Raw genomic sequence first — 27,261 nt, 5'->3', positions numbered from 1 at the left:
TTGAAAGGAGGTGGCTACTACTCAGCTGTAGCCATGATTGACATAAAGGAATTGAAAAAAAAATCTGGCAACACAGATTTTTATGTGATTTTTAGATGTTAAGTTTGGCAACTAAAGTTTGAAAGTACTAGAGGTCAAACAAAACAGATATTTGGACCTATACCTGCTTAGTTTACCACTTTTGAAATGAATACACACTTGACAAATCTAAGAAATAAAAATCATCAATTCATGGTTCTGTAGCCAGTTTCACAGAGAACAGCCAAAGATCCTCAATAAGATTTAAACTTACATTGATTAAATATAGTGATGTAGTGTGATCAACACAAATACTCCAAACAATTAAGAAAGAATGGGTTACTGAGAGTGTCATGAGATTGGAATGAATGACAGAGAGGAAACAATGGGAAGTTCTTCAGTAGTTTGGTTTCACAGGGAGATTGGCATGTCTTGGGAAAGTAGAAGAGGTAAGAGAAGACAGGTAGGCTACAATCCAAGAATAAGGAAAAACAGTTCAATCTTCAGGTATGTGCTCATTAAATGAAGAAGAGTTGATTGCCCAAGGGTAGCATTATAATTAATGGATAGCATAATAAATGGGTACCATCTGACTTTTGGGAAGTATTACTGGTAAAGAAAATTACTGTTTCAACTGCAGAGTCATATATAGGAGATTTACCCATATTCAGATTCAGATTCTTCAAATCATCTAAGCAAAATAATTATGTTTGACAGTTGAATTCTATTATGCTTTTCTATATAATCATCTCTAGTGTTAAATGTTTAAAATTAGAAAATAAAGTTATTTGCTAATAAAATCTCTCTCCATAAGCATTCATTTAGTGTGACTCTTTAAAAGAAATATATAAGTTGTATTTATTTTCATTGAAAAGTCAAAGTAATAGTCATGATCCAAATATTGTCACATTTTAACAACCAGACGTGGTACATTCCTAGAAAAAGCACCGATTCATTTACTACAAATGATTAATACTGACTGTAGCAGAGGTCAGTCTTGGGTTCCTCTGCCTGTTGAGTTTCTCCACTGAGGAGATTATGTTCCAGCAGCATACAACTGTCCTTAAAGCAGTGACCCTGGAATCAAGCAAATTTGGGTTTGAATCCTAGTTGGTGCTGGTGCACACTGTGGGCAAGTCAATTAATCCCTTTGTTTCTCATCTATCTTATTTATAAAGTGAGAAGGAAAATAATAGTGCCTACTTAGTAAGTTTGCAATGGGGATCAAAAATGAAGAATTTAGAATGGCGCCTGGCAGTCTACATATAATGACAATGATGTTTTTTTCCTTATCCCCACCCCCATGAAAACTGACTGACTCAATTTTCATTTCCCTGAGGGCATTGTTCTCCACAAGGTATGGGTTAATAGTATGCCAATGTGTGTGTATGTATATTCAAAAGCTTTTAAAAATCTAATGTTAATGATGGAATTGTATGCTAGGCCAGTGGAAAGACATTTAAGCTCAAGGAGATCATTTGGTGTCCCTCAAGGCATTTCTAATCAGGTATGCATTATGCATATTTGGCCTAAAAGTTAGGTTGGGCCTATGGAAATAATTAACAATCATGCTGAAACAATTATGATGATAATTATACTAATAAACTACTACAACTCATATTGTTATTATTGGTAATAATAATAGTGGATCATGGACACTGAGCACTTATTATGGATAAGATATTGCACTAAAGACTTTACATAGATTGTCTTCTTTAATGTTTACAATAACTAACCTCATGAGGTTAATAGAGCTAAGAACTCCAAATCAGAAAACTAAACTTCAGGAAGTATAAGCAACATCCCCAAAACCATATATCTAGGGTCACAGGCTTGGATTATATATGAGATTATTCTATCTCCAAAGCTTATGATCTTATTAGTCACACTTTATAGATAAGAAAACTTAATGAAAAACACAATAGGCTAGGAGCCTGGAAAACTGGCCTTTGGGCCTAATTTTTCCTTACTAACTACCCATGTGACCTTGGGTAAGCTAGTTAATTTCTCTGAGCCTCATTTTTCCTAACTATAAAAATGGAAATAATAACAGTAAAGGATTATTGTGAGAATAATCAGTAAATGCCAACTACTGTTATTGTTATGATCATTTTTGTATTATATTGATTACCTTCTTTTCAGAGGGTCTCAGGATCATGAGCAGAGGAATCACTATGCATTCAGAAGGACTGAGCATACAGGAAAAATGTAGACAATTCTTAATATGCATGGGGTCTAAGTCATGTCAGAAGTTGATGATTCTCTTAATAATATCTCTGAAATCAGTTTGATTTCTAATCATTTACTGAGGGTAAACTTCTGGTTAATTGAAATTCACAATATTTTGGATATTGATTAATCAAGGTTTTACTAGTGAAAGTGCTCAGAATATGCCTTCCTAGAAATGCTATGTTAGCATAAGGATTATTTGGAGCTGAAGGCAATTGAGAAACAGAAGACACAGAAAGAACTCTCTGACCTCCCCCTTTCTGCCTACAAGAAAAGTATAAATTTCCCTTTGTGAAGGTGTCCTCCTTCCCCTCCCCCATACCAGGGAAGAGAGAAAGACACAGGAGACAGAAAGTCAATACCAAGATGAGTCTACATAAACAAATCTTATTAAAAATAACCAACCCATATCTTCCATTAGCTTCCTTATATATTTGCCTTCCCACAATTGACTGCCCCTAAATGCCCAAATCCCTTTTCCTTTACCTTGTCACCTCTCCACAATGTACTGCCCTTTGTTAAAGTGGTCTATAAGTTCTCAAGCCTAACTATTTCTTTGGGTTGTCACTTCTTTTCTGTGAAATTCCCATGTGCATGCAAAATAAACCTTTTCTCCTATTAATCTCTTTTGTCAGTTTAATTTACAGGCCTCATGTATTGAACTTGAGAGGGTAAAGGACAATTTTTTCCTTCTCTACAAATTTGGTGGCATTTGAATGCAAAGCCATTAGTCTGGTGAGAAATAAAATCCTAAAAATCCCCATTGATTTAGCTCTGATTTTTAAGGCTGTAACTCATCCTAAACAAAATAAATGACCAGTTCAATACCATCAATCAAATTGATAGTTACCTAAGTAAAATGTTTCATTTCATTTTGTTGTTTGTGTTTGTTACTGATAACCTGCCTGTTTTCACAAGATATTTGCTGGATATTTAAGACTGGAAGACATAAGCAATATTTTAGTGAAGTAATGGGTCTGTTTATTTGGAATATTTTCCTTCACTGATGACACTATAGAGTTGTTCATTATTGAGGATAAAACCTGTTTTCTCTTGAAAGGTAGAATTTACAAAAGTTTCTACCCCCTCAGGCTATGAAGGGAAAAAAAAGCTAGACTCCTATGTGATATATAATAGTGAAAAGTTGTAAAATATGTCTTAAAACTTTATTATCTACTTTGAGAGAATTATATAACTCCATCAGTCTCCTGGATGATAAAATGTATTAATTTGGAATAAAAGCAGTCCTTTTCCCTTTTAAATTAAATGGGACTCTTGAACAGAAACTATACATTTTATCACACTGAATTGTAAAGCAAAAAGCACCCATCCACCTTCACATTTTCAAGGATTACAGAGAAGACTGGAGAATGATGAAAATGCTATAGCAGGAAAACCATTCTGTTTCACATTTGCTATAGCAAAGTAGACAAGTATATGTGTTAATTATAAGTTAAAAAGCTTTAAAGGTATTTGTAAGATCAGTAAGACTCTTGCATAATTGTTTTTGAACAGATATTTTGTGTCTAGTGATAAAGGAATTCAGCAAACGACATTATTGTTTAGCAGTCAGTAGAGTAATTACATACTCAGTAAAAGTTTGAAGTGTTCAAAGTGCCAAAGAGTAGATGGATACCATATAAGAGTCCCATGTAGAAGGTGACAGACCTTGTTCCAGATGATTTAGATTGCTACATTCAAGTATCTCGAAGCAGGGTTCTGTATACATATAAGGAAAGCTCTTTTAGGGACCTTCAATAGTCACATAGCCTATTTATCTTAATTCTACTTAGAACTGCAATTAAGTCCTCTGCGAGAAGTGTAAATTTCCATGGAAATTAGCTTCCTAACTTCCTTTAGAGATCTACTGAAGACTGAGACTAAGGGATGCTTTGAGGCTGAGCTTAATGGTTTAAAACAATACAAGTTGATCCTGTCATAGTTTCCATTGATCAAGAGTCCAGGCACAGCTTAGCTAGATCTGCTCTCAGATCTCACCAGGTTGCATTCCAGGTGTTAACCAATGTTGTAGTCTCATCAGAGGTTTGGCCAGGGAAGTATCTCCTTCCAAGGTCATTCCTGTTATTGGAAGAATTTATCTCCACTTGTTTGTAGGACTGAGATCCCATTTTCTTGATGGATGTCAGTGAGGGACCACTCTCTGCATCTAGAGGCTGCAAGCCATTCCTCACTCTGTGTCCCCTTCATTGGCCCTTTCACAACATGGCTGCTTATGTCTTTAAAGCAAGCAATGGAGAATCTCCTACTCCAGTCTGCTAAGATAGAATCTTATATAACAATGTGATATCAGAGTATCATTCCATCACATTTGCTATATTCTATTGGTTAGAAGCAAGTCACAGGTGTGCTCATACTCAAGGGGAACGGATTACACAGAATCATGTGGGTCATCTTGGGATCTGTCTACCACAGAGAAGACAAAATTTCACTCTTGCCTCTCTTGAACCTTTACTTAGTTTTTATCTTATGGGAACTACACATCAAATAACTATTTACTGAGCTCTTCCAACTGTTTCTAGAAATATCAGAGCTATATGTGCATGGTCTCCCTCTAGCTAACTGTGCAGAATCTTGTGGCATGCAGTTTAAACAGTTTCACCCTAATTTCATTATATTTTTTCTCCTACTATTATTATTTATTCCTAATTTCCTCTCTTACTTTTCATCTTGTATATTATAGACATAGGTCTGTAGCCTGTTTCAACTCCTTTTGGATTAGACAGGACATCAGTATGTACATAAATAAATAGTTGAATGAATGCACCAATGAATGCAATGCAAACCTCCCTAGGAAGCCGCTTTCAGGCTTACTCACCTTAACATCAAGTTCACACTTGTCTTTAGAACCGTGTCATTCATGCAACTAAGAACATGTCAGTAAAGCTGGTGTTTTAGAGTTATTTCTCCTTATATCAAAACACTTTGTTTAGTTTGAAAATAAAGTGGAGATTAATTCCATTCTGAAATTTCTCACTTCAACTTATTTTCTTTATTTATTCTAAATTTCTCACCTGTTTACTGGATACAACTACCCTCCTGCTTCCTACCAACCCCAAACAATTCTTATACCATCGGACACCACAGTCTTTCTTGACTGATTTTCTAATTTGTAACTACTTCCTAAAGGGAAGGAAAAATTTAGTCCTCAGAAGACTATTCCACTGCTCCTTATAAAACCCTGCATGGAACTGCTGATGACAGTCATTAAATATCCCATCTCATTTATTTCTTCTTGATGAGTTGGCTCCAAACACTAATCTTTTCCCATTGGTCCTGTTCTTGAATTCTTTCATTATACCAAATCTATTCTAGTAGCAAATACATAGCCAACTTTGGCACAGGGCTTTTAAATCTTTATATCAGTGGTGAGTCATTTAGCAAATATAACATCTCATTGATCGTATTTTGGTGTTCCTCTAACATGCGAAGAAAGCCCCTGCTTCCAGGCCTTGACATTTGCTGTTCCTTCTGCCTATAACACTCTTCTTCAGCATATCTGCATAGCTTGCTTCTTTTCCTTCATACCTCTACTCAAATCTCATCAAAAAACTCTCCTGACCACCCTGTCTAAAATATCAGTCCCTTCTCTCAACCTACCTCAACCTCAATCCTCCTTACAAGCTTTAATTTTTTTTTTCTCACCATCTGGAGATATTATATATTTAACTGTTTACTTGTGACTAGTAAGTAGTCACAAGTCTCCTGGCTCTAGAATATAAACTCAATGATGATAGGGACTATGCCTTATTTTTCACCATCTAGAACAGCGCCTGGCACATAAGACTCAATATATATTTATTATAATAAAGGCTGGATGAATGATGAGCAAGGAATGATGAATAAAGTCAATCCAGGAATATAGACATAGTCTATAGAGCCTGAAGCCTGGAAGAAATCAGGTAAAGACTCACTCTTTTGGGCTGACCAGTTCATTCTCTGGTTTCACATAATATTCCTATTAGCCACCTTTGTGAAAATTGTAGACACTGAAGTAGAGAGACAAAGTCACTTATCCCAGGTTGCTAAGGTGATAAGTAATCACTAAGCATCAACCATGTCCCCACTAATGTACACAGTACTATATAAGATACAAAAAAAAAGACTTAAAGTATAGTGCTTAAAATAATGGATGTTGAAGTCAAAGAGATCTGGATTCTAATCTCAACTCTGTCACATTCTGTTCTGAGCTCTGTCGCATTCTAAACATGTGACCTTGAACAAGTTTATTAAATTTTCCGAGTTTCAGTTTACTTCATCCATAAAACAAGGACAAAACTACCTCCTCCAGGTTTTGGTGAGGAATAATGCTTTAATCCTTGAATGTGATGAGAAAGTATAACATAATCTTGGCAAACAATAGCTGATACTAATAATATTACTACTAATAATGAATATATTAGTAGTTGTAGTAATAGTAGTAAATTATACTCTTGAGACAACTAGAGATCAACACAATAAAGTATGGGAACAAGAAGCAGAATGTTTCCTACATACTCTCCATAATCTACTGCTACCATTTGCAGGCATATTTCTTAGTTTTCAGTTACATAAACATGGTATAATAACGCAGGAGTCTTTGGAGACAGAAGACATAGGTCTGAGCGCTGGCTCTACCACTTAATTCATTAATCACTTTGGGCAATTAATTCATAACCATGACGAGATCCATATTTCCTATTTATGAAATAGAAATAACTTCAAAGGGTTATAATAATGATTACATGAGATGCTACATTACAAAGATGCCCAGCATAGTATAGTGCCTTTAAAAAGTAGGAATTCAACAAAAGTTGAAGTGTGTGTGTGTGTGTGTGTGTGTGTGTGTGTGTGTGTGTGTGTGTTTGAGGTTCTTTCAGGGCAGAGACAGAGTTTCAAACTTTCTCCACTGACAAATAGTAGGGACACATAAAGAAGACATATAGTAGGTGTTCAATTATGATTCTGGATTTTTTATTGGTTTGCTAACTATGATATTAAAAAGAACTTGTTTTATGATTTTAAAAAATCAGACTGAGTTTGTCAATAATGTAAAGTTTGTTTTGGGGCACCTGGGTGGCTCAGTCAGTTAAGCACCCAACTCTTGATTCTGGATCAGGTCATGATCTCACAGTTTGTTAGATTAAGCCCCTCGGTGCTATCATCTAAGAGCCTGATTGGGATTCTCTCTCTCCCTTTCTCTGCCCCTCTCCCACTCTTGCTCTGTCTCTCTCAAAATAAATAAACATTAAAAACATAAATTTTATTTTCTCCTAGGTAACCATTCATAGCATGCTGACATAAAATAAGTCATATAGTGAAAGGAAAATGAATTGTGTGGAAATAAAAACATAAGGTCATATAGCAGTTCTATTTCCAAACTTTTGAGGGAACTCCATTCTTTTTCCCATAATGGTTGTACCAATTTACATTCCTACGAACAGTGCACAAGGATTCTCTTTTCTCCATATATTTGCCAACACTTGTTACCTCTTACTTTTTCTATAATAGCCATGCTAACAGGTATGAGGTGATATCTCATTGTGGTTTGGACAAACAAGTGGTAACTATGTGAGGTAACAGATATCTTAATTAACTTGATTGTGCTAACCATTTCACAATGTATATGTATATTAAATCACCCACTGTACAATGTTAAACATCACAATGTGCAATCTAAATATATACAACTCTCATGTGTCAATCATATTTCAGGAAAGCTGGAAAAATGCTAAAAAAAACACCAAAAAACATGTAAGATCAAATCAGAAAATAAACCTGAAGAATGGTTATCTTTCTAAAGCCTACAAATTTGCATTGGTTCAATCTGTGATTTCCAATAGTAATTACCATTTGCTTAGTGTCTGAATGGCACTCCTTCAACTATTATCTATAGTGGTCCTAGGTAGCAAATATTTTAATATTTTATATATATAATAAATATATAAAAATAGGTATGCATATACATAGATACACATATATGTGCACAAATCTCCATAGATACACACTTTTAGAAACTGGAGCAGTTATGTCAAGTGCATGAAAACAAGTATATCTTTGAATGAATTTGAAAGCAAATTCATCAAAGAAAGCAAAAGCCATGTAGCTATTATGGTCAAACCCTACTTTATCCTGTACTAATATTTTTTACAAACTTTCAGGGTTAGAATAAACAAATTGTTCAATTTGTTTATTTTTGAACAATTTACATAAATGAAAAGAGCAATAACCAATGCCCTTATTGTTATAAATGCAAAGATATCCCATGCCTATTCCAATTTAAGAGATAACAATTACTGCAATGATGACTAATAATCTATGCCCAATATTAAAAAGTGCAATTTTTGTTCCCATAAGCATCCACTGAAAATAATTTAATTTAAAGAAAACTATTATAATGGTAATTATAATACTTAGAGCTAACAATTACTGAATATTTACTATTACCCAGACACCTAATGGTATTACATGCTATTACACTCTAACAATAACAACAATAATAGCTACCTCTATGAAATACTCTCTGCCATGCACCATTCGAAGTACATTAAATGTATTATTTTAGTTAATTGCCCCACTGTCTTTGAAGTTGGTATGATTTGATTTCCATTTTGTAGGCAGGGAAAGCAAGGATGAGTAACTCTTGCAAGGTCAGATAGCTTCAATGGTGAAGTCAGGATTTGAACCCAGGTCTTCCTGACTTCCAAAACTGTGGCCTTATCAACTACACACATGGCCACCTAGTAATATAAACAAGCATTGATTTTATAGTCTATATATTGTGGCTGACAGGGCCAAAATGTGTTTTATTTCCAGCTCTTCATTCTTTTAATAAATATTTATTTAGAGCCTACCATGAGCCAGGTGATAATGCTGGGATTATACTGGTGAAGGTATTCTTCATTCCTCCTCCCTTTCCTTCACTCACATTGTCCAATCCATTGTCAAGAACTATTCAGTTTGATATAGGATCATAAATGGGAGAGAGGTGAGCACTGACTTACACTGGAAGATCAGGGAACACTTCTTTGAGTATAGGCACAGAATCTTGTCACCATTCCCACTCCTGAGCATATGTCTTTTGGCACTGTCTTTCACTATGTACACTGGGCTGTCATTCAGATAGGTTACATAAAAGTTAAACTGTTCTCATCATGCAGTTTCAGTTTGTTCTGGACTCAACAAATCCTGGTCTGAGAGGAAAAACCTTTGTATGCAAGAGGAATGAGCCAGTCTTGAGGAATAACCTGTAAAAATATAATAATAATCACTAGTGTTAATAATGTTTTGTTCACTTTTTACAAAAAATAATAATCCTTTTAGGTTGAGTCTGATGAAAACAGAAGAGAAGCTTCCCGCCTTATGGAATATTTTGTTGAAGAATTCAGGTATTATGATGCATACAAGGAGGCTGAGATTAGAGGCCTGTTTGTGCAATATGAAGTATCTGTGACTGATGACATCTCCATATGTTCTGGATCTTGAAAAAAGAATAAATAAACTAGAAGTTGAAAAATGTCTTTTCAATAGATAACCGCCCCCACACACAAAAATACCTAGACTGACTTTTGAATGGTGAAAGTAAAATATTTGCTTTTACTGTGAAGCTATCACTCTTACCATAGCTTCTTGTAAAGTCCACCCTGAGTTCAATCCCTAAAAAAACAAAACACACACACACACACACACACACACACACACACCCCACACATAAATGAAGGCCTAGACATCCTAGTTCACTTTAAGAGTTTTACAATTTTTATTATCTAAAATGCAGCAGAGTTCCTATTTGAACAATTATATTTTATGTTTATGGACCTATAGAGTACTTCCTAATTTAAACCTGGTAAGGTAGGAATATTTTATGGAGGGTGAGTGTAGCACCTGAAATGTAAATCGTAAGCAATCAGTACTAGTATGAGCCTAAAATCCTTACATTGTAGAGGGTTGTGCTACAGTTCAAACTGTAAATATGCATTGTAAATCTTATCCTGGGCTGTATCTAATTCCTTGGTCCCTTAAGAAAAAATAGCTTAATCAGGTATTTACCAAATATTTACCAACAGTCTAAAATATGTATGGTACTATAAAATGGTATTATAACATGAAAGATTTCTATGACTTTCAGGAAATTATAATCAAATTAAGGAAATACAACAGGTATACAAGTCTCAATCATGTAAGAGGAAGTGTAGTATTAAACTTTCTTTCATACAGCATGTGCTTATTGAATACCTACTATATGCCAGAGCTAAGAGCTAGAATACAATGGTGAGTATAATACATATGATCCCTGACCTCATAATTCATATAGTCTAGCAGAAAGGAATCAATTATACAAGCAACTATAATACAATGTGGTTAAGTGCTATGGAAAAGGAAAGGTACTTAGGGAATCCAGGAAGGTCCCCTAAAGGAAGTGCTCCAGGCAGTGTAAACAGCATATGTAAAGTTCCAGAGAGGTGAGAGGCTCTGTTAGCAAGAGAGTACAAGAATGAGAAAAATTCAATCAAGGAATTGAAGGTGCAATAAGGCTGAAGGGAAGTGTGCAAACAAGAGTAGCAAGAGATAAGGCTGCAGAAGTAGACAAGGATACTACATATCTTGTATAACATGTTGAACAATCTAGACTTTAAGACTATGGAAAACCACTGAAGGAATTTACAAGGAGAGGTACCAGACCTAAAATTGGCCATGAAGTAAAGAATGGATTTCAGAGTATAACAAGGAAACACAGAGTGATCTGTGTAGTAGTCCAGTTAAAGAAATAAAGCAGAGATATACAAGATGAACTTTGGAGGTAAAGATGACAGGGCTTCATGATTAATTAGATATTGATGCAGACAGTAGTAAGAGATGACTTCAAAGTTTCCATCTTGAAAAATTGGGTAAATAGTGATACCATTTACTGAATTGGAGGACGTAGTGGGAGGTATAATCAATATCTCATAACAGCCTAGGCAAGATATGATATGCTGATAAATTGTAGAAATTTACAGGAGCACAAAAAAGAGAAGGACCCCTTTTGGCATTAAATTATTGTAAAAGAAGCAGTACTTGAACTGGGAAGGATTTGGGGAAGACAGTTTGGGTAGGGAAAGAATGCAAGGCACGTTCAAGGAATGGCACATAATCATGACTGTTTAGAACACAGGATTTCTTTGGGGGGCACCCTGATGATAAAGCTGCAAAGGCATACTGGGATTTAAATATAGAGAGCTTTGAATGTCATGGTAAAGTGTTGAGGATAATATTTGGGTTTACAGTCCAGAAATGCCACTATTAGCATGGCCTTAAGCAAGTCATTTAATTCTTCTTTCTTCAATTTTCTTATTTAGGAAATGGGTGGCTCCCAGACTTTTGGATTGCATGGATTAGCAAAAATTTTAACAGGAGCAGGCATGAAGCAACAAAGGGTTGCTGATATCATTTGCCAGGAATGAATGTTAAAAACAACAAACAAAAAGATACCATCGATTAGTACCATCACTTCATAAAATAAAGTATATTTCAAAACAAAAATTTGGGATAATTTGAAATAATTTTTGAAATGGTTAAATTTCATTTTATGGAATGCCCACTTCATTCTCTTTTTTTTTTTTCTTTCCACTTAGGATTGGTGCAAACTTCTGGCACTGGTCCAGAAACCAGAGTTTGGCAACCACTGAATTATACTCCAGGATTCTTTCCAATGCTAACATTCTAAAATTTCTATGATTCCTAGGAGTTTATTCCTTAAGCAGGATGGAGCTATTGGAGGATTTGGGGAAGTGAAACGATACTATCTAAGCTATGTTTTAAGAAGTTATTATGGGAGGTCTTAGAAGAGGAAAAGGAAGCAGTCCAATCATGTGGCTAACATGAAAGTCAAGGCGTGAGCTAACAAAGGCATAAACTAGGGTACTGACAATGGCAATGGAAAAATGCAATGTGTCCAGTCCCACAGATTCTAGTAGAGTTGACAGCGTGCTGCATAAGTCAGACTTATATGGAAGAATTGGCTTCTGTAACCAAAGCCCTGCTTTACCTAAGAAGGTTCATTTGTACCATCCTTTTGTCTAGGATACTTTTCAGGAAGTTGACTTTAAAAAAAGCATTTTTTTCTGGCTCACCATATTTAAACCACAATTTGAAATGTCTATGGGAGGAAAATAGTATATTATTCATAGTGTGTTGAAGAAACCAAGGAATCAATTGCTTGAATGGGTGAATCATGCAGAGGAAGCATATGCTAATGAGTTGCTTAAAAATCAGTGTTTGGAGAAGTCACAAATGAAAAACAGTCCTATCATGCCATAAAATCAAAGCTAATGGACTCAAACAGAAAACCAGAGAAAACAGTCCTTTTTATATACTGAGATATTTTTGCCCCATCCCTTCCCAAAGAATAATATCAAATAGAAAGAGTGGGTCATCATTTGAAATTTGATTGAAAACCTCCTGTTCTTAAACAATATTGAGTTAAATGCCCATACCTCTATACTTGTGGTATTTGCTAGATTGAGGTTTTACAGGGAAAAAAAGGTGTTTAAATCCACATGATATTCAAAAAAAAAAAGTTAGAGAGGGAGGGAGCCAAACCATAAGAGACTCTTGAAAACTGAGAATAAACTGAGGGTGATGGAGGGTGAGAGGGAGGGGAAAGTGGGTGATGGACATTGAGTAAGGCACCTGTTGGGATGAGCACTGGGTGTTGTATGGAAACCAATTTGACAATACATTTCATATTAAAAAAATAAAATTAAAAAAATAAAAATTAAAAAAAAACACATGATATTCAACAGATTTTGCTTTGTTTTATTTTATCTTAACTTGTTCAAAGAGCAAAGCCATAGAACCACTATTGACATTGTGAGGTTTATAGACCTAGAAGGTGCTGGGGTCTAAATGTCAAAATTGTAACTTAGGATTTCTAATGAAGCCACCATTTAGAATCTCTCTCATTTAATTTTGATGAGCCTGGTGCAAAGCTTTCAAACCAGAATGCTGTGGACCACCAGGCGTCACAAAATGGGTTACACATGGCTGAGATATTGATCTCCTCAGCCCTCATGTAGTCAGAGACTCCTCCATTTACTCTAGTTTGTTGAACAAATATTTATCATTTTCAATATGCACCATGGTATGAAAAATTTGGCAGCCCTTATGGAGCACTGAGATGGGGCTCAGAGGTTACTTAACTCTTGCATTGTGCTGACAGTTCTCATATGAAAATCTTTACAAGAGTAGTAACAATAATAGTTTACATTTACATGTGTTTGCCATTGTGCCAGGCAGTGCTCTAAGTATGTTTTAAACTACCTAATCTTGGGGTGCCTGGGTGGCTCAGTGGTTAAACATCCAACTTTGACTCAGGTTATGATCTCACAGTTTGTGAGTTTGAGCCCCATGTCGGGCTCTGTGCTGACAGCTCAGAGTCTGGAAGCTGCTTCAGATTCTGTGTCTCCCTCTCCCTCTTCCCCTGCCTTGCTTGTACTCTCTCTCTCTCTCTCTCTCTCTCTCTCTCTCTCTCTCTCTCTCAAAAATAAACATATTTACAAAATATAAATAAACTACATAATCTCACAACAACCCTATGAAGTAGTGACTATTAATATTCTTATTTTACATATGGAAGAAAATGGAGAAGTTAAGATTAAGGTCACTAAGTAATTGGCAGAGCTAGGATTCCAACTCAGGATGTCTGGTTCCAGAGTCCTCATTTCACAACTGCCTTTTATACAAAAATTTAAAGGAAAGCCTTTGGTAGAAGGCCACTGGTCTAGCACCAGGGTTTGGCAAATAAGGGCTGAAAGCCCAAAGAAGGGAGGAATAAGTTGTTAGTCCAGAGATATATTAAGGATCAGAACTGGCTGTCACAGAGTTGCAGTTTCAAAATGAAGGTGAAAACCAGGGAACCTCAAGAAATGAAGAGTTGTAAATTAAGACTGAAGTTGCCAGATGAATCCAGAGTCAAGCTAATGAAAAGCAACAAGTATATGAATGGTAGAATGACAGATAGTTTTCATGGAAATGGAAATTTTAAACCAAAGAATGCCTACAGTAGTATTTCTCATCTAGGGGCAATGTTGCCCCCACACCCAGAGGACATTTGGGAATGTCTGAAAACAGTCAGGTTTGCATAGCTTGAAGGTGGGGTGTGTGATATTCGTATCCAGTGGGTAAAAGCCAAGGATGATACTAAATATCCTAATAATTTATAGGACGGCTTCCTCCTACTCCAGTTAAGAATTATCCAGCCCAAAATGTCAAGGATGCCATTATTGAGAAACTCTGGCCTATAGACTTCTGTTTGATTTTATGATTAACCCTGACCAGGTTACCTTTATAGGCAATGCTGGCCAAGGATGATGATAATGATGATGATGGTAATGATGATGATGATGATGTGATACTGTGGCTACTGTTGCTGATAATGATAATCATGAAATATGAGTTAAAATACCACAACAAAAAAATAAAAGCAAAATCTACCATTTTTGAGTGTCTACTAGACATTGTGAAAAGATCTTTATTATATTATCTTGCTTAATCCTCAAAGCAAACCTATGAAAAAATTGCTATTATTAGTTCAACTTTATATATGTGGAAAATGAGGCTCAAATAAGTTAAGTGTCTTGCCCCAGATCACATAACTAGTAAGTGACCCAACTATGTTTCATATCCAAATGTGTCTGACCCCAGACACCACTACACTCTACACTTGACATTATGTGTACAATTGGCTAAAAATTAAAACTTGGTCTAAGAGTCAGGAGCCAGAATTAGACATTTTCTGGTACTGAGGGGAGAGGGTGCTATGAAGAGTTTGAGAAAAAATAGAAGCAGGTGTATACACCACATTCACATTCCTTCCGGAGTTGGCAGCTAGCCTTCTTTCTCACCAAGGACAACTTATGTATTATCTCTGCTAAAAGTGAAGAAGGCTGTTTAAAATTGCCCTTTCAACAATTCTACCTGGACAATAAATAGCTACTATCCTTTTCAATGCTAAATTATTACACAATGAATTCTTTTTTTAAAAAATTGCTTTTAAACTGGAGTAGGCCTCCTTACACTTGAGCTGCTTATACCCAGAAGCCAAGTTGCATCTTGGAAATATAACAGCCCCATTCAATCAAAGCCAGGTCTACCCCAGCTAGCATGTGACACAGATGTTACTCCTGTCCCCCAACCCAGCATGACAAAGCCCTGGCATTCTTCTTCAGGGCCTTTAAAGTCAGATTCTATTTCCCTGCTGTCACAAATTAAAGCCTCTGTCAGTCCATCTACTTCCTCATTTGGCATAAGGCTCTCTGATGACAATGAAAATGAAGGCACATTTTTTTCTGACAGATTTTAGAGCTTATTCACAGGCAGAGCTTTTGTTTCCTTGTGGGTTATACTAGTACAGAGAAGTGAATATCTGAGCACTCTAGTAGTTTTCCTTTTATTTTTATAACAAAAAAATCACTGCTTATAGAAATCAAAAGTCAAATACCTGGAGTTCATACACTGCATTTTGTGTTCAGAGTTCTCAATATTACTCAACTCATTTTATTTTATTTTATCTTCCTGGGACATGGAATCATTGACACCTGGTTATGAGAGTTATGAAACTACATTTGCTAATACAATCAGAGTTTATTAGGCCTAAGTGAGAGGCAGTTTGTTAAAAAGATTTTTTGGCTTCTACTCAGTGGTTTCTGCTTAAAATAAAGTTGTGTGTGTGTGTGCATGAATGGGTGTTTTAACTTTATAGCACTTCATACTTAAGTGGCTGAGAGTTTAAGAAAAGCTGAAAGTAGGCTTGAGTGATGTCATACTTATTAGGTTCACTCCTTGCCTTGATGGTCCAGATAATAACTTCCTATCTGGAGCCTGCCACAAAGGAGACAACTGTTATACTCTTAGCTTCAAGTGATTTATTATACTGTTGGTGTGATTTTCATATTGTTCCCTAGAATAGAAATACAGACAAACAGCCTAAGCCTATTCCTGTCCTTATGCTATGCCTAGCATATACCAGTAGTATGTCCTTTGATTTGAGGGTTAGGGGAATAGGCAAATTAAATTTCTAACTGCATCCTGAGAATACATTCTGTGATGTATCCCAGGGCATGAAAAGGAGATAGTAACATCTGGAGGAACAAGGAACAACACAGTGTTTAATGAATAGACTAAAATGCCATGATCATGCACAGAGCTAGAAGAGTCTAGTTGGAAAATATTGATTTGAAGTCCATTTCACATATGCTATAAATAAAGCCTTTGAGGGGCGCCTGGGTGGCTCAGTCGGTTAAGCATCCGACTTCAGCTCAGGTCACGATCTCACGGTCTGGTCCGTGAGTTCGAGCCCCGCGTCGGGCTCTGGGCTGATGGCTCAGAGCCTGGAGCCTGCTTCCGATTCTGTGTCTCCCTCTCTCTCTGCCCCTCCCCCGTTCATGCTCTGTCTTTGTCTCAAAAATAAATAAACGTTAAAAAAATTTAAAAAAAAATAAAATAAAGCCTTTGAAATGAAAAAAAAACCCTTCTAGATAACTATTTTTCTTCTTCAAACTATTAAAATATCAGGAGACTTAGAAAGATTATCAGGTATTAGAAGGCTTGATGTTAAAGAGATCTCATCTATGTGATATAGAAGCACATTATAAGCTACATGCATGAAAATCCTGCACTTAACTAATAGATAAAATAACTATTATCATTACATGAACTAATCTCAATGGTGATCCTTCACACAGTGAGCTTCTCTAGTACACTTGTTTGTTTATATATTGTTTTTAGAAAATACAAGAGTAGAAAGTAGATAATTGAGCCCCTGGTAAATGATTCTTATTTTTTAATGTTTATTTAATTATTTTGAGATATATAGATAGAGATAGATATAAAGGGAAAGACAGAGAGAGAGAGAGAGAGAGAGAGAGAGAGAGAGAGAATCCCAAGCAGGTTCCATGCTGTCAGCACAGAGCCCAACACAGGGCTCTTTCCATGAGTCATGAAATCATGACCTGAGCTGAAATGAGTCAGATGCTTAACTGACAGCCACCCAGGCACCCCTGGTAAATTATTTTTAATTTTTTTAATGTTTATTTACTGTTGAGAGATGGAGAGAAACAGAGCATGAGCATGGGAGGGGCAGAGAGAAGGGGAGACACAGAATCTGAATCAGGCTCCAGGCTCTGAGCTGTCAACACAGAGCCCGACGTGGTGCTGGAACTCTCAAACAGAGAGATCATGTCCTGAGCCGAAGTCGGATGTTTAACCGACTGAGCCACCCAGGCGCCCCCCCCCCCCACCCCGGTTAAATGATTTTTAAATGGAGGTGACTATGATAAAAGACATTAACTTCTTCTATCCATTTAAGAATTTATAAATTATTCCCCAGAATTAAATGTGGGTCTCAAGATAGATTACTCATCTTGAAGTTACAAAATACATGAAACCCAGTTCTCATTTTTATATTTATTGATAGGTTATATCTTATAAATATTTTGGTATATGGGACAGTAAACAAGACATTCAATTTCGCAATGTTTAATGAAGCAAAGACAATCAATTCTATTTGTAGGAGAAAGCCACCTTTGAGAATTACAGAGATTTGTACCAAGACATATCTACTTCTACAAATATTCAGATTTATATTTCACAGCATTCTGTTTAAGTTCAGTGCCAATAATAGACAAAATTGTAAGGTATGTGAACATTGTCTTTGAAAGCTTGTTTCACATTTCTTCCTTGTCCAAGCATCCAGGGCTGTCAGGATATCCTGCTTTCTCTTTCAATAAAAGTATTCTGGATAGCAGAGTATACATATGGAATGGTAGAAGAATCTTGGCTTCAGATACCACCTTTCTCAATCACTGCAACTCTTTAGTAAATTCAAGTATATTTGTCCTGTGAGTTTATTGTAGTCGATTAAATTGCTAATATTAAAATTTCAGAGTAGGTGCTCAGTGTAAGGAGTGGGAGGTTTGAGTTTCTGTTCCAGTCCCAAATAATAACAGCTGACATTTATGGGGTGATTATTATATGATAGACATTGTTCTCCACAGTGGAGAGAACTGTGGAGAACAATCCATATCATTATTATATCACATATAACTGTGGAGAACTATCATATCATTATTATATGATAGACATTGTTCTCCACAATGGATTACAGTGGATTAACTCAATCGTCAAAACACAGATATGAGGTCAAAAGCTTTATGTGCTACATACAATTATAATCCCAATTTACAGACAAGAAAGCTAAGGCACAGAGAGGTTAAGTTACTTGCTTAAGATCAAAGAGCTAATAAGTAGCTCAGCAGAAAATCAAACCCAGGGAGTCTGCCTCAAGAGTCTGGGCTCTAAGTCATTACACTTTACTCTGTTTTTGTTTTATTATATTTCTTAATTTACAAAGTAACACATTCATTGCAAAAATTTTTGACAATAACTAAAAGTAAAAAGGAAAGAAAAGTAGTTATTTATTTGTGATCCCACCAGCAGAAATAATCATTGTTAAATTTTAAGAATATATGTATCTTTACACACACACACACACACACACACACACAATCTTTTGCAAAAACAAAATTAAACCAAAGTATCATTTCATAAAAGAATCATACCCTTTGACTTAATGGCTTGATTTGTAGGTGTCTTTACTAAAGAGAAAATATCCAATTATGGAGTAATAATGACATGGATATATGCCCACCAAATAGTTACTTACAGTGGCCCAAACTGGAAAGGATTCAAATGTCCATTATGGTACATTTATTCAATGGCCCATCATGCAGCCATTAAAATCATGATTATGAGAATTTTGCAGTAGTTTGGGAAATGTTTATGATTAATATTAAATTTTAAAAAGCAGCATATAAAATTGTAAGGAAAGTGTGATTGAAAGTATGTAAATTTATGAATAGGTTCAAAAAAGGCTAAGGTGAAAGCCACCAAAATGTTAATAGAAGTTGTTTAAGAATAGTGGTAATGAGATAAATCTTGTTAAATTAATTCTATATTTTATAAATATTTGCAGTACAAATTTCTAATTATCTATGTCCCATTTTAAAGACATAAAAGAAAAAAAAAAGATTCCGAAGAAAATATTACCTACATAAAAAGCTAGCTTTGCCTTGTTTGATGGAAAGTCAGAAATTCACTAGCTATGTTTAATGGTTTTCTGAAGATAAACAGGCCTTCCAGCAACTATGATTCTCCAACTTAGCTACCCAACCAACCTTTCTATTTTAGAGGAGTCCTAATTTTTTTTCAACAGAGTAGCTATGTCAGATCTATTGCCTAGGTTTCAGTACACAGCCAGTTGCTATACTTTCCTGTTTTTCTTTTAAGATAAAACATGATATACAAGACCTTGGAAAGACAGAAATGAAGTCTTCCTTATTATGGAGGAGGAATTTTCAACCTGTATCCCCTAAAGTAATACAATGACAAACCAAATTGCCAGGACCTCCTGACAGGAAAGTTCAATTTAACTGCAACATGCTTCTTCTTGTTTCTTTTTAAATAAATCAATAAATGATCTGTTGTGCCTTAATTGATACTAAATAAATAAGAAACAGGTTTGATCTTATTATAGAATTTATATTTTCAACATTTTGTCCCAGAAAGTTGCACCTTGTCTGTTTTGACCATTGGTTCAGTTTCATAAATATACCTGGCTTGTCTGGTTCATTGATGGTTAGAACGAAATGGATTGAGCCTCCTCTAAGGTTATATTTCTCATTCCATTCTACCCTGCCCTATGAAGCTAGTCAGTGATTATTCCCTATTCTCAACAAAAGCATTTAGGGACAATTGTACTGGATGTGGCAAAAGCATCAGCAGGATATCCTTGTGAAAAGTTATGAAAAACTTTGTAGAGAAAAAATCACAGGTAATGATGGAAAAGAAAAAGATCATATAATTAAAAATGTTTGTGATAAAATATTTCAGTATATGCCTCTCTAAGAAATAATTGAATTATGTTCTTTGCCTGAAAGATGGAAATAATAGTTCTTAACATTTGACACATTTGGTGGGATATCTCATAGGATAAAAACTGCTGGTTATACATAAATCAAAGCAGTAAAGCAATATTCTGTTTAAAAGTCAGTTGGAGACTAAAGCTTAATTTAAAATGATTGCTAATTAAGGGTTAATTTTGGCAATTAATTGTCCAGCCTAATTTATAGCTGATTTCTCTCTTTTGTCTTCCTTTGTTCTCACTGGATAACTGGATAAATGAGAAGGTAGGTAAACAATCATGTAAATTGAAAAAAATCCCATGTAATTATTCAAAAACAATCTTTAGTAAATGATAATATAAGCCAAACAAAGAGTGAACGTGCCAATGTGTAAAAGAGAATTAGAGTAACTGACATTTGCTGAAGCAGAGGAATTCTTTCAATATATTCTTCATGTAGGTTGGGAGAGAGTAAGGGATTACAAGTGTGTATGTACAAACATTTACAATTTCAGTTAAGAATGGGGTTATAATCTAAACAAGACAATATACGAACATCCACAAATTCTTCAGTGTATAAGCAAGTCTATATTGAAGTGTCTGGTTATGATGTGTAGACCTTTAACAGGCCTGGATTTCTCTATGCCCATTCAGTTACTTTGATAAGAAATGAGATAGATGTAAATAAAAGTCATTTTTCATTCAGCAATAATTTATTGAATGAATATTATATGTCATGCAGCAGCTATAATAGCCACTGGGAATATGTGAATGAATAAAACAGACAAAATCCATGCTTACATTTTAGTGACAGAAGACAGAAAATAAACAATAAGCAAAACTAATAAGTAAATTTCAGAGAATGTTAGAAAGTAATAAATGATATATAAAAAATAAAATTCTAGATCAAGGTAAGGTGGATGGAGAGTGTGGGGAGGTGGGAGTAGAGTAGGGGCAAACTGCATACTAAATAGGCAGGTCAGGATAGACCTCCTTGAGAAGGTGATATTGGACCAATCCTGAAGGCGATAAGGAAGTGAACCATGCAGATAACAGGGTGGAAGAATGTAACAGGCAGAGGAAACACCCCAGCAGGCTGAGATGTGTTCTGTGTGTTCAAGGAACAGCAAAGCAGCAAGTGTGGCCGAGTGAAGGGAGTGTAATAAGGGATGAAATCACAGAGATGTCAGGATACCAGATGTATATGGTCTTATGAGCCCTTACAGGGAGCTGTTTTTTATTCTTAGTAAAGCAGGGATATCAGTGAGGAAACTTTTGCAGTAAATTGAGCAAGAAATAATGGTGGTTCAGACCAACAGTGAAAGTGGTGAGGAGTCCTTAGATATTAGAAATATTTTGAAGTTAGAGACAAGATAACTTCCTGATGGATCTGTTGTGCTGTGTCAAGGATGGCTCCAGGATTTCTGATCTGGCTAACTGGAAGGATGAAGTGCTCATCAGTTGAGATGGGGAAGACTGCAGGTTTTAGGGAGATAGCAGGAATTCAATTTTGGAAATTTGTCATTTGAGATGTTTATTAGGCTTCCATGTACAGATGTGGAGTTGGCAGTTGGATGAATACAGTTATGTTAATTTGAGCATATAGAAACTAGTTAAAGGAGTAAGTATAGACAGAAAAGAAAGGGAAATTCAAGGATTAAGCCTGAGGCACTGTTATGTAAGGTGTAATGGTGTGCCTTTCTCTCTCCCCGCTTCTGTGTGTGTGTGTGTGTGTGTGTGTGTGTGTGTGTGTACGTGCGTGTGTATGTGTTGGGAGTGAGGCGAGACAGGGAGAAAGTGCTGGGGGCAGTGTACTCTGGCAATGAGGAATTTCTTGTTAGTGTCATTGTTCAGAATTATTGACACATGATGATAATAAAATACACACAAACTTTTAGTTGGACTTATAATTGTTTATATGTCTGTACAGACAATGTACTCCTTTATTGCCCACACCTAGAGTGGACTACTTCCACACTTTTAATGCCACTGAATGTGTTTCTTGAACACTCTAGTTTAAAACCTAAAATGAGGGGCGCCTGGGTGGCGCAGTCGGTTAAACGTCCGACTTCAGCCAGGTCACGATCTCGCGGTCCCTGAGTTCGAGCCCCGCGTCAGGCTCTGGGCCAATGGCTCGGAGCCTGGAGCCTGTTTCCGATTCTGTGTCTCCCTCTCTCTTTGCCCCTCCCCCGTTCATGCTCTGTCTCTCTCTGTCCCAAAAATAAAAAAATAAAAAATAAAAAAAAAGTGAAAAAAAAAAGAAAAAAAAAACAAACCTAAAATGATTAAGCAACCACACTTTTGATGTAGATGTATTATCCACCAGTTTTGCATCTGGTTGCTATCTAACTTTGTTTCTTTTAGTTCTAATAAGAAGCCTGCCTAACCAGGTTTAACTTTGAACTTTTGAGCAGGCAGGTGGTTTCTGAGATGGAATATCTTCTCCTGTGCCAAGTCTGGGTTAAGGATAAGGATAACATGAGATTATGATTTTAAAAAATACGGCTTTTAGTGATTTTGTATTTTTGGGTACATACACCCCTATGTTTATTGCAGCATTATTTACAATACCCAAATTATGGAAGCAGCCCAAGTGTCCATTGATAGATGAATGGATAAAGATGTGATCATATATATACACATATATATATATGCACATGCACACACACACACGCATACACACACATACATACACACAATGGGATATTACTCAGCAATAAAAAAGAATGAAATCTGGCCATTTGCAACAACATGGATGGAGCTAGAGAGTATAATGTGAAGTGAAATAAGTCAGTCATAGAAAGACAAATCTCATATAATTTCACTCACATGTGGAATTTAAAAAAAAAAAAAAACAAAACACATGAGCAAAGGAAAAAAAGAGAGAGAGGGAGATAAACCAAGAAACAGACTCTAAACTATAAAGAACAAACTGATGATTACCAGAGGGGAGGTGGGTGGGAGGATGGGTTAAATAGATGATAGGGATTAAGGAGTACACTTGTGATGAGCATGGAGTGTTGGATGGAATTGATGAATCACTATATTATACATCTGATTCTACATAACACTGTATGATTATTTATTTTATTTAAAAATAAATACATAAATTATGTTTTCAAATAATTCATAAAAATAAAAATTAGGGCTTTTGATTTTTTTTTTTAAAGAAATGACCTTTCATTTTGATGTTTTTGTTTAAAATGTTTTCCCCTTATCAACTTCCCCCACCGTCTCCCCACCTTTAGTTTCTTCCCAAATGCTCCATATGCAATTAATTATGAGATCCTCAGAATATATGTGATGAGAGCTCCAACAGCTAAAATATGAGACCATCTGTTAATTTGGAGGCTTTATTAATAAATGATTCTCTATATGTTTTGAGGAACCTCTAGATTTTCCAATAAGGAATCTACATGGCAGATGAAAGAGTAGAACATCCTTCAAAAACAGTGCTTCTGTGTCAAACAACTGGAATATATCCTGGCAGTGGTTAGTTAAACATTATGACAACCTCCCAGTGGAGGCATCATGTCAAACAGTTTGTTATGCTGCTGTTCTAAATGAACACATAGATAGACTGTCTCAGATAATCAGTTGTAAGTGGGAAGTAGAGGCAGTGAAAGATGCTGAAGAAGAGGGGGAGAAAATGGAAAAGGTCATCCTTCATAAGCCTCCTTTCAAACGCAGTATTGCTGAGCCCAGTTGCAGTAGGGCAATTGCAATATGGCTCCCCTTGGCTTCACTAGAGCACCAGCCTGTCTGTAACTCTATGATGATAGAACTGCAAGCACCTTCAAAAAATGACAGAGCACCACAGGCTTTGGGGAGAAGGGCATGGTGTAAGAGTGAAGGGATAAAGCAGTTTAATTGGTATCTAAGCATAGACAAAAGTCTGAGCTCCATACAACACTGAATCTTTAGATTCAGCTAGAGTAAATCCATCTAAAAAAGAGTTTAGGAACAGCCTCTATTCTCTCTTTGTTGCCCTATTCTAGGTTCTGACTGATAAAGATGACTGATAAAGGATATGACTGATATAACTGATAAAGGATATGACTGATAAAGATGTAAGGCATGGTCTTTCTCTCCAAGCTGTTTTTAGGATGACCTCTTCAACAGCAAGGAGTATCTGAATACCTCTGGCTACAATCCTAGCACTAATAAGAACGAAGGCACGTGCTCCATTGTATTTTATCCTATGTTAGTAGGGAGTAAAGGCAATGAGAACACCAGAACTGGGCTTCTAGGACTACAGCATGCATCACTCAGTTCAATATGATGACTTTTAATGGAGAATAAAGAAGAATGTGATAAGAAAGCATGATTAATTTCCCAATATCTTTTCCTGAAATAGCTTGGTTTCTCTTAAAGTACCCACGTTTTGTGGGGGAAGATGGTGAAGTAGGAAGGATCCTAAGCTCACTTTGTCCCATAGACATACCAAGATAACAGCCATATCAGTGCAACCCATCCAGAAAACAATCCAAACACAGGAAAAAGAGACTTTTCACAGTTAGTGATGGAAAGGACACATTGGCCCCAGTCACTAAGCGGCTGCTGAGGACTCAGAAGCCTCCCCCTTGAGCCCCCTCACTTCCCTATGCTGCCCTGTCCCCACTGCCCGCCTTCTCCCACTGCCACCTTCTGCAGGCCTTTTCCACAGAGGAAAAGGAATTGTATTTTATGTCCACTATCCAGAACCTCCACTCTTTCGACCCCTTTGCTGATGCAAGTAAGGGTGATGATCTGCTTCCTGATGGCACTGAGGATGATATCCATATAAGAATTCAACAGAGAAATGGAAGGAAGACCCTTACTACTGTCCAAGGGATCGCTGATGATTACAATAAAAAGAAACTAGTGAAGGCATTTAAGAAGAAATTTGCCTGCAATGGTACTGTAGTTGAGCATCCAGAATATGGAGAAGTGATTCAGCTACAGGGTGACCAGTGCAAGAACATATGCCAGTTCCTTGTAGAGATTGGATTGGCTAAGGACGACCAGCTGAATGTTCATGGGTTTTAAGTGCTTTTGGCTCACTGAAGCTTAAGTGAGGATTTCCTTGAAATGAGTAGAATTTCCCTTCTATCCCTTGTCACAAGTTTAAAAACCTGTGACAGCTTGTATAATGTAACCATTTGGGGTCTGCTTTTAACTTGGACTAGTGTAACTCCTTCATGCAATAAACTGAAAAGAGCCAGAAAGAAAGAAAGAAAGAAAGAAAGAAAGAAAGAAAGAAAGAAAAGAAAGACACATTGAAGATAGCAGGAAGGGTGGAAATGTGATTGGAAAGCAAACTCCCTGCAATCCTAACCATAAATGGGAGGGACACTGCAAGCATCCAGAAGGGAGAGAAGCAGACCCCACACCAGGCACCCCAGGCAGGCAGGACCTGTACTGGGAAAACAAATACCCATGACATTTGGCTTTGAAAATCAGAGGGGCTTAACTGCATGAGTTTTTTAAACCAGTGGGGCTTAATACCCGAGTATTTTAAAAATCAGCAGAGCCAGCTCTGGATGAGCTGTAGGGTAATAGGAAACTGAGTCCCTACCCTTGAAGAGATAGCATAGCAGTCTTCCCTAGATAAAGCATAGAAGCAGCAGTTTGAAAAGTGCCTGGGGTATACATGAAGGAGATTTATTTACTAATCTCAGAATGCATGCTAGAGGGGCAGGGACCTTTTGGAGAACAAAAGAGCTGGTAAGATGTCATTCTCTCCCCAACTCCCCAGCCTAGATAGCCACCCTGTAGGAAGGAGCATGAATACTCTTCACTTAATTAGCTACCAGCATGTTCCCTACCCCCATATTCTCCTATTATATGCTCCATCCAACCCACACCACTCAGCAGAAATCCCTCCAAAGAAGCCCCTGCCTCATTTTGTTCTTGAAGCAGTCCTGGAAGGGACTGCACCACTCCAAAGTGATCCCTGCCCTGGGGAGAGAAGATAACCACACTCACCAGTTTGAATGAAGCCCCAGCAGTTGAACTTTATAAATGGCAGTGCAGAGAGAGTACCTTCCCAATCAGTGCATCTACAGCCCCAGCAGAAAATGTGGGGGCAAGAACTTGGTCTGCCAACCCCCCTATTAGCAAAAGCCTCTCAGCAACAAGGCAGAGAGAGCACCTTGCAGGTCAGTGCTACTGCAGCCCCAACAGATAAACTAGAGTCAGGTATCTGGTTTGTCTGTAGGTCACACCCGCCAACTAAAGCCTCAGGGAACAATACAGGGAGAATACCCTATAGATCAGTACAGCCATAGCCCCAGCAAATGGGCTAAGAGCAGGCAGTTGGTCTGACTGCTGACACCACCCAACTACAAGACCATGGAGGCCTCAGCCTAAGCCCTTAACAGCACAAGAACCAAACTCTGCTCACAACAGGCAAAGTGGGCCCTGCAGCCAACTGGACTGAATGCAAATGAGGCCCAGCCATAACAGTAGGTTACACCCAACACACATAGGAGAAACCCCTCAAGTGGCTGATTCAAATGAACTGGGGGTATTGCACTATAGGGCACCAAAGGACCTCTTCTTTGTAAGGCCAATACCTTCAAGATCAGAAGACATAACCACATTTCCAATACATACAAACAGACCAAATGTCCTTTCCTAAATGAAAGAACAGGAAAAAAAAAACCAGGAAGAGATAAATGAAATGAACATAAGCAATATGCATGATAAAGAATTCAAAATAATGGTCATAAAGATGCTCACTGGACTTGAGAAAAGAATGGGGGATCTCAGTGAGACCTTCCACATAGAGAGAGAAAATATAAAAATGAATGAATCAGAGATTGGGAACTCAAAAACGGAAAAATTTAACCAGACATAAGAATGAGACAATAGTAGATAAGAAGAGGTAGAAGAATCGATCAGCGAGCTAAAAGACAGAGTACTGTAAAACTATCAAGCTGAACAGCAAAAAGAAAAAAAAAAACAATAATAAAGGAGAATAGGTTAAGGGAACTCAAACATTGTCAAATATAATAAAATTTGCATTATAGTGTTCCCAAAAGGAGGAGAAATAGAATAGAGGATGAAAAGTTATTTGAAGAAAAAATAGCTGAAAA

At 36.6% G+C, this 27,261-nt stretch overlaps 2 protein-coding genes across 2 annotated transcripts in view; one reads left to right on the top strand and one right to left on the bottom strand.

Annotated features, from left to right (window-relative positions):
- The window catches only part of IL1RAPL2 (interleukin 1 receptor accessory protein like 2), a 1,151,998-nt gene that overhangs the window by 393,294 nt on the left and 731,443 nt on the right, over positions 1-27,261 (bottom strand). The gene's annotated exons all lie outside the window — the stretch shown is intronic.
- On the top strand, positions 24,794-25,382 carry LOC131502860 (eukaryotic translation initiation factor 1-like). The gene has a single exon (XM_058713969.1). The coding sequence runs from the start codon at positions 24,869-24,871 to the stop codon at positions 25,208-25,210; it is 342 nt and encodes a 113-aa protein (XP_058569952.1). The 5' UTR covers positions 24,794-24,868; the 3' UTR covers positions 25,211-25,382.

The sequence above is a fragment of the Neofelis nebulosa genome, chromosome X, assembly GCF_028018385.1.
Source record: "Neofelis nebulosa isolate mNeoNeb1 chromosome X, mNeoNeb1.pri, whole genome shotgun sequence".
Lineage (NCBI taxonomy): Eukaryota > Metazoa > Chordata > Mammalia > Carnivora > Felidae > Neofelis > Neofelis nebulosa.
Note: the sequence above shows the minus strand (reverse complement) of the source record. Positions and strands in the feature narration are given on the sequence as shown.

Coding starts and splice junctions, on each gene's coding strand:
- LOC131502860 (XM_058713969.1), top strand. CDS start 24,869: ATGTCCACTATCCAGAACCTCCACTCTTTCGACCCCTTTGCTGATGCA.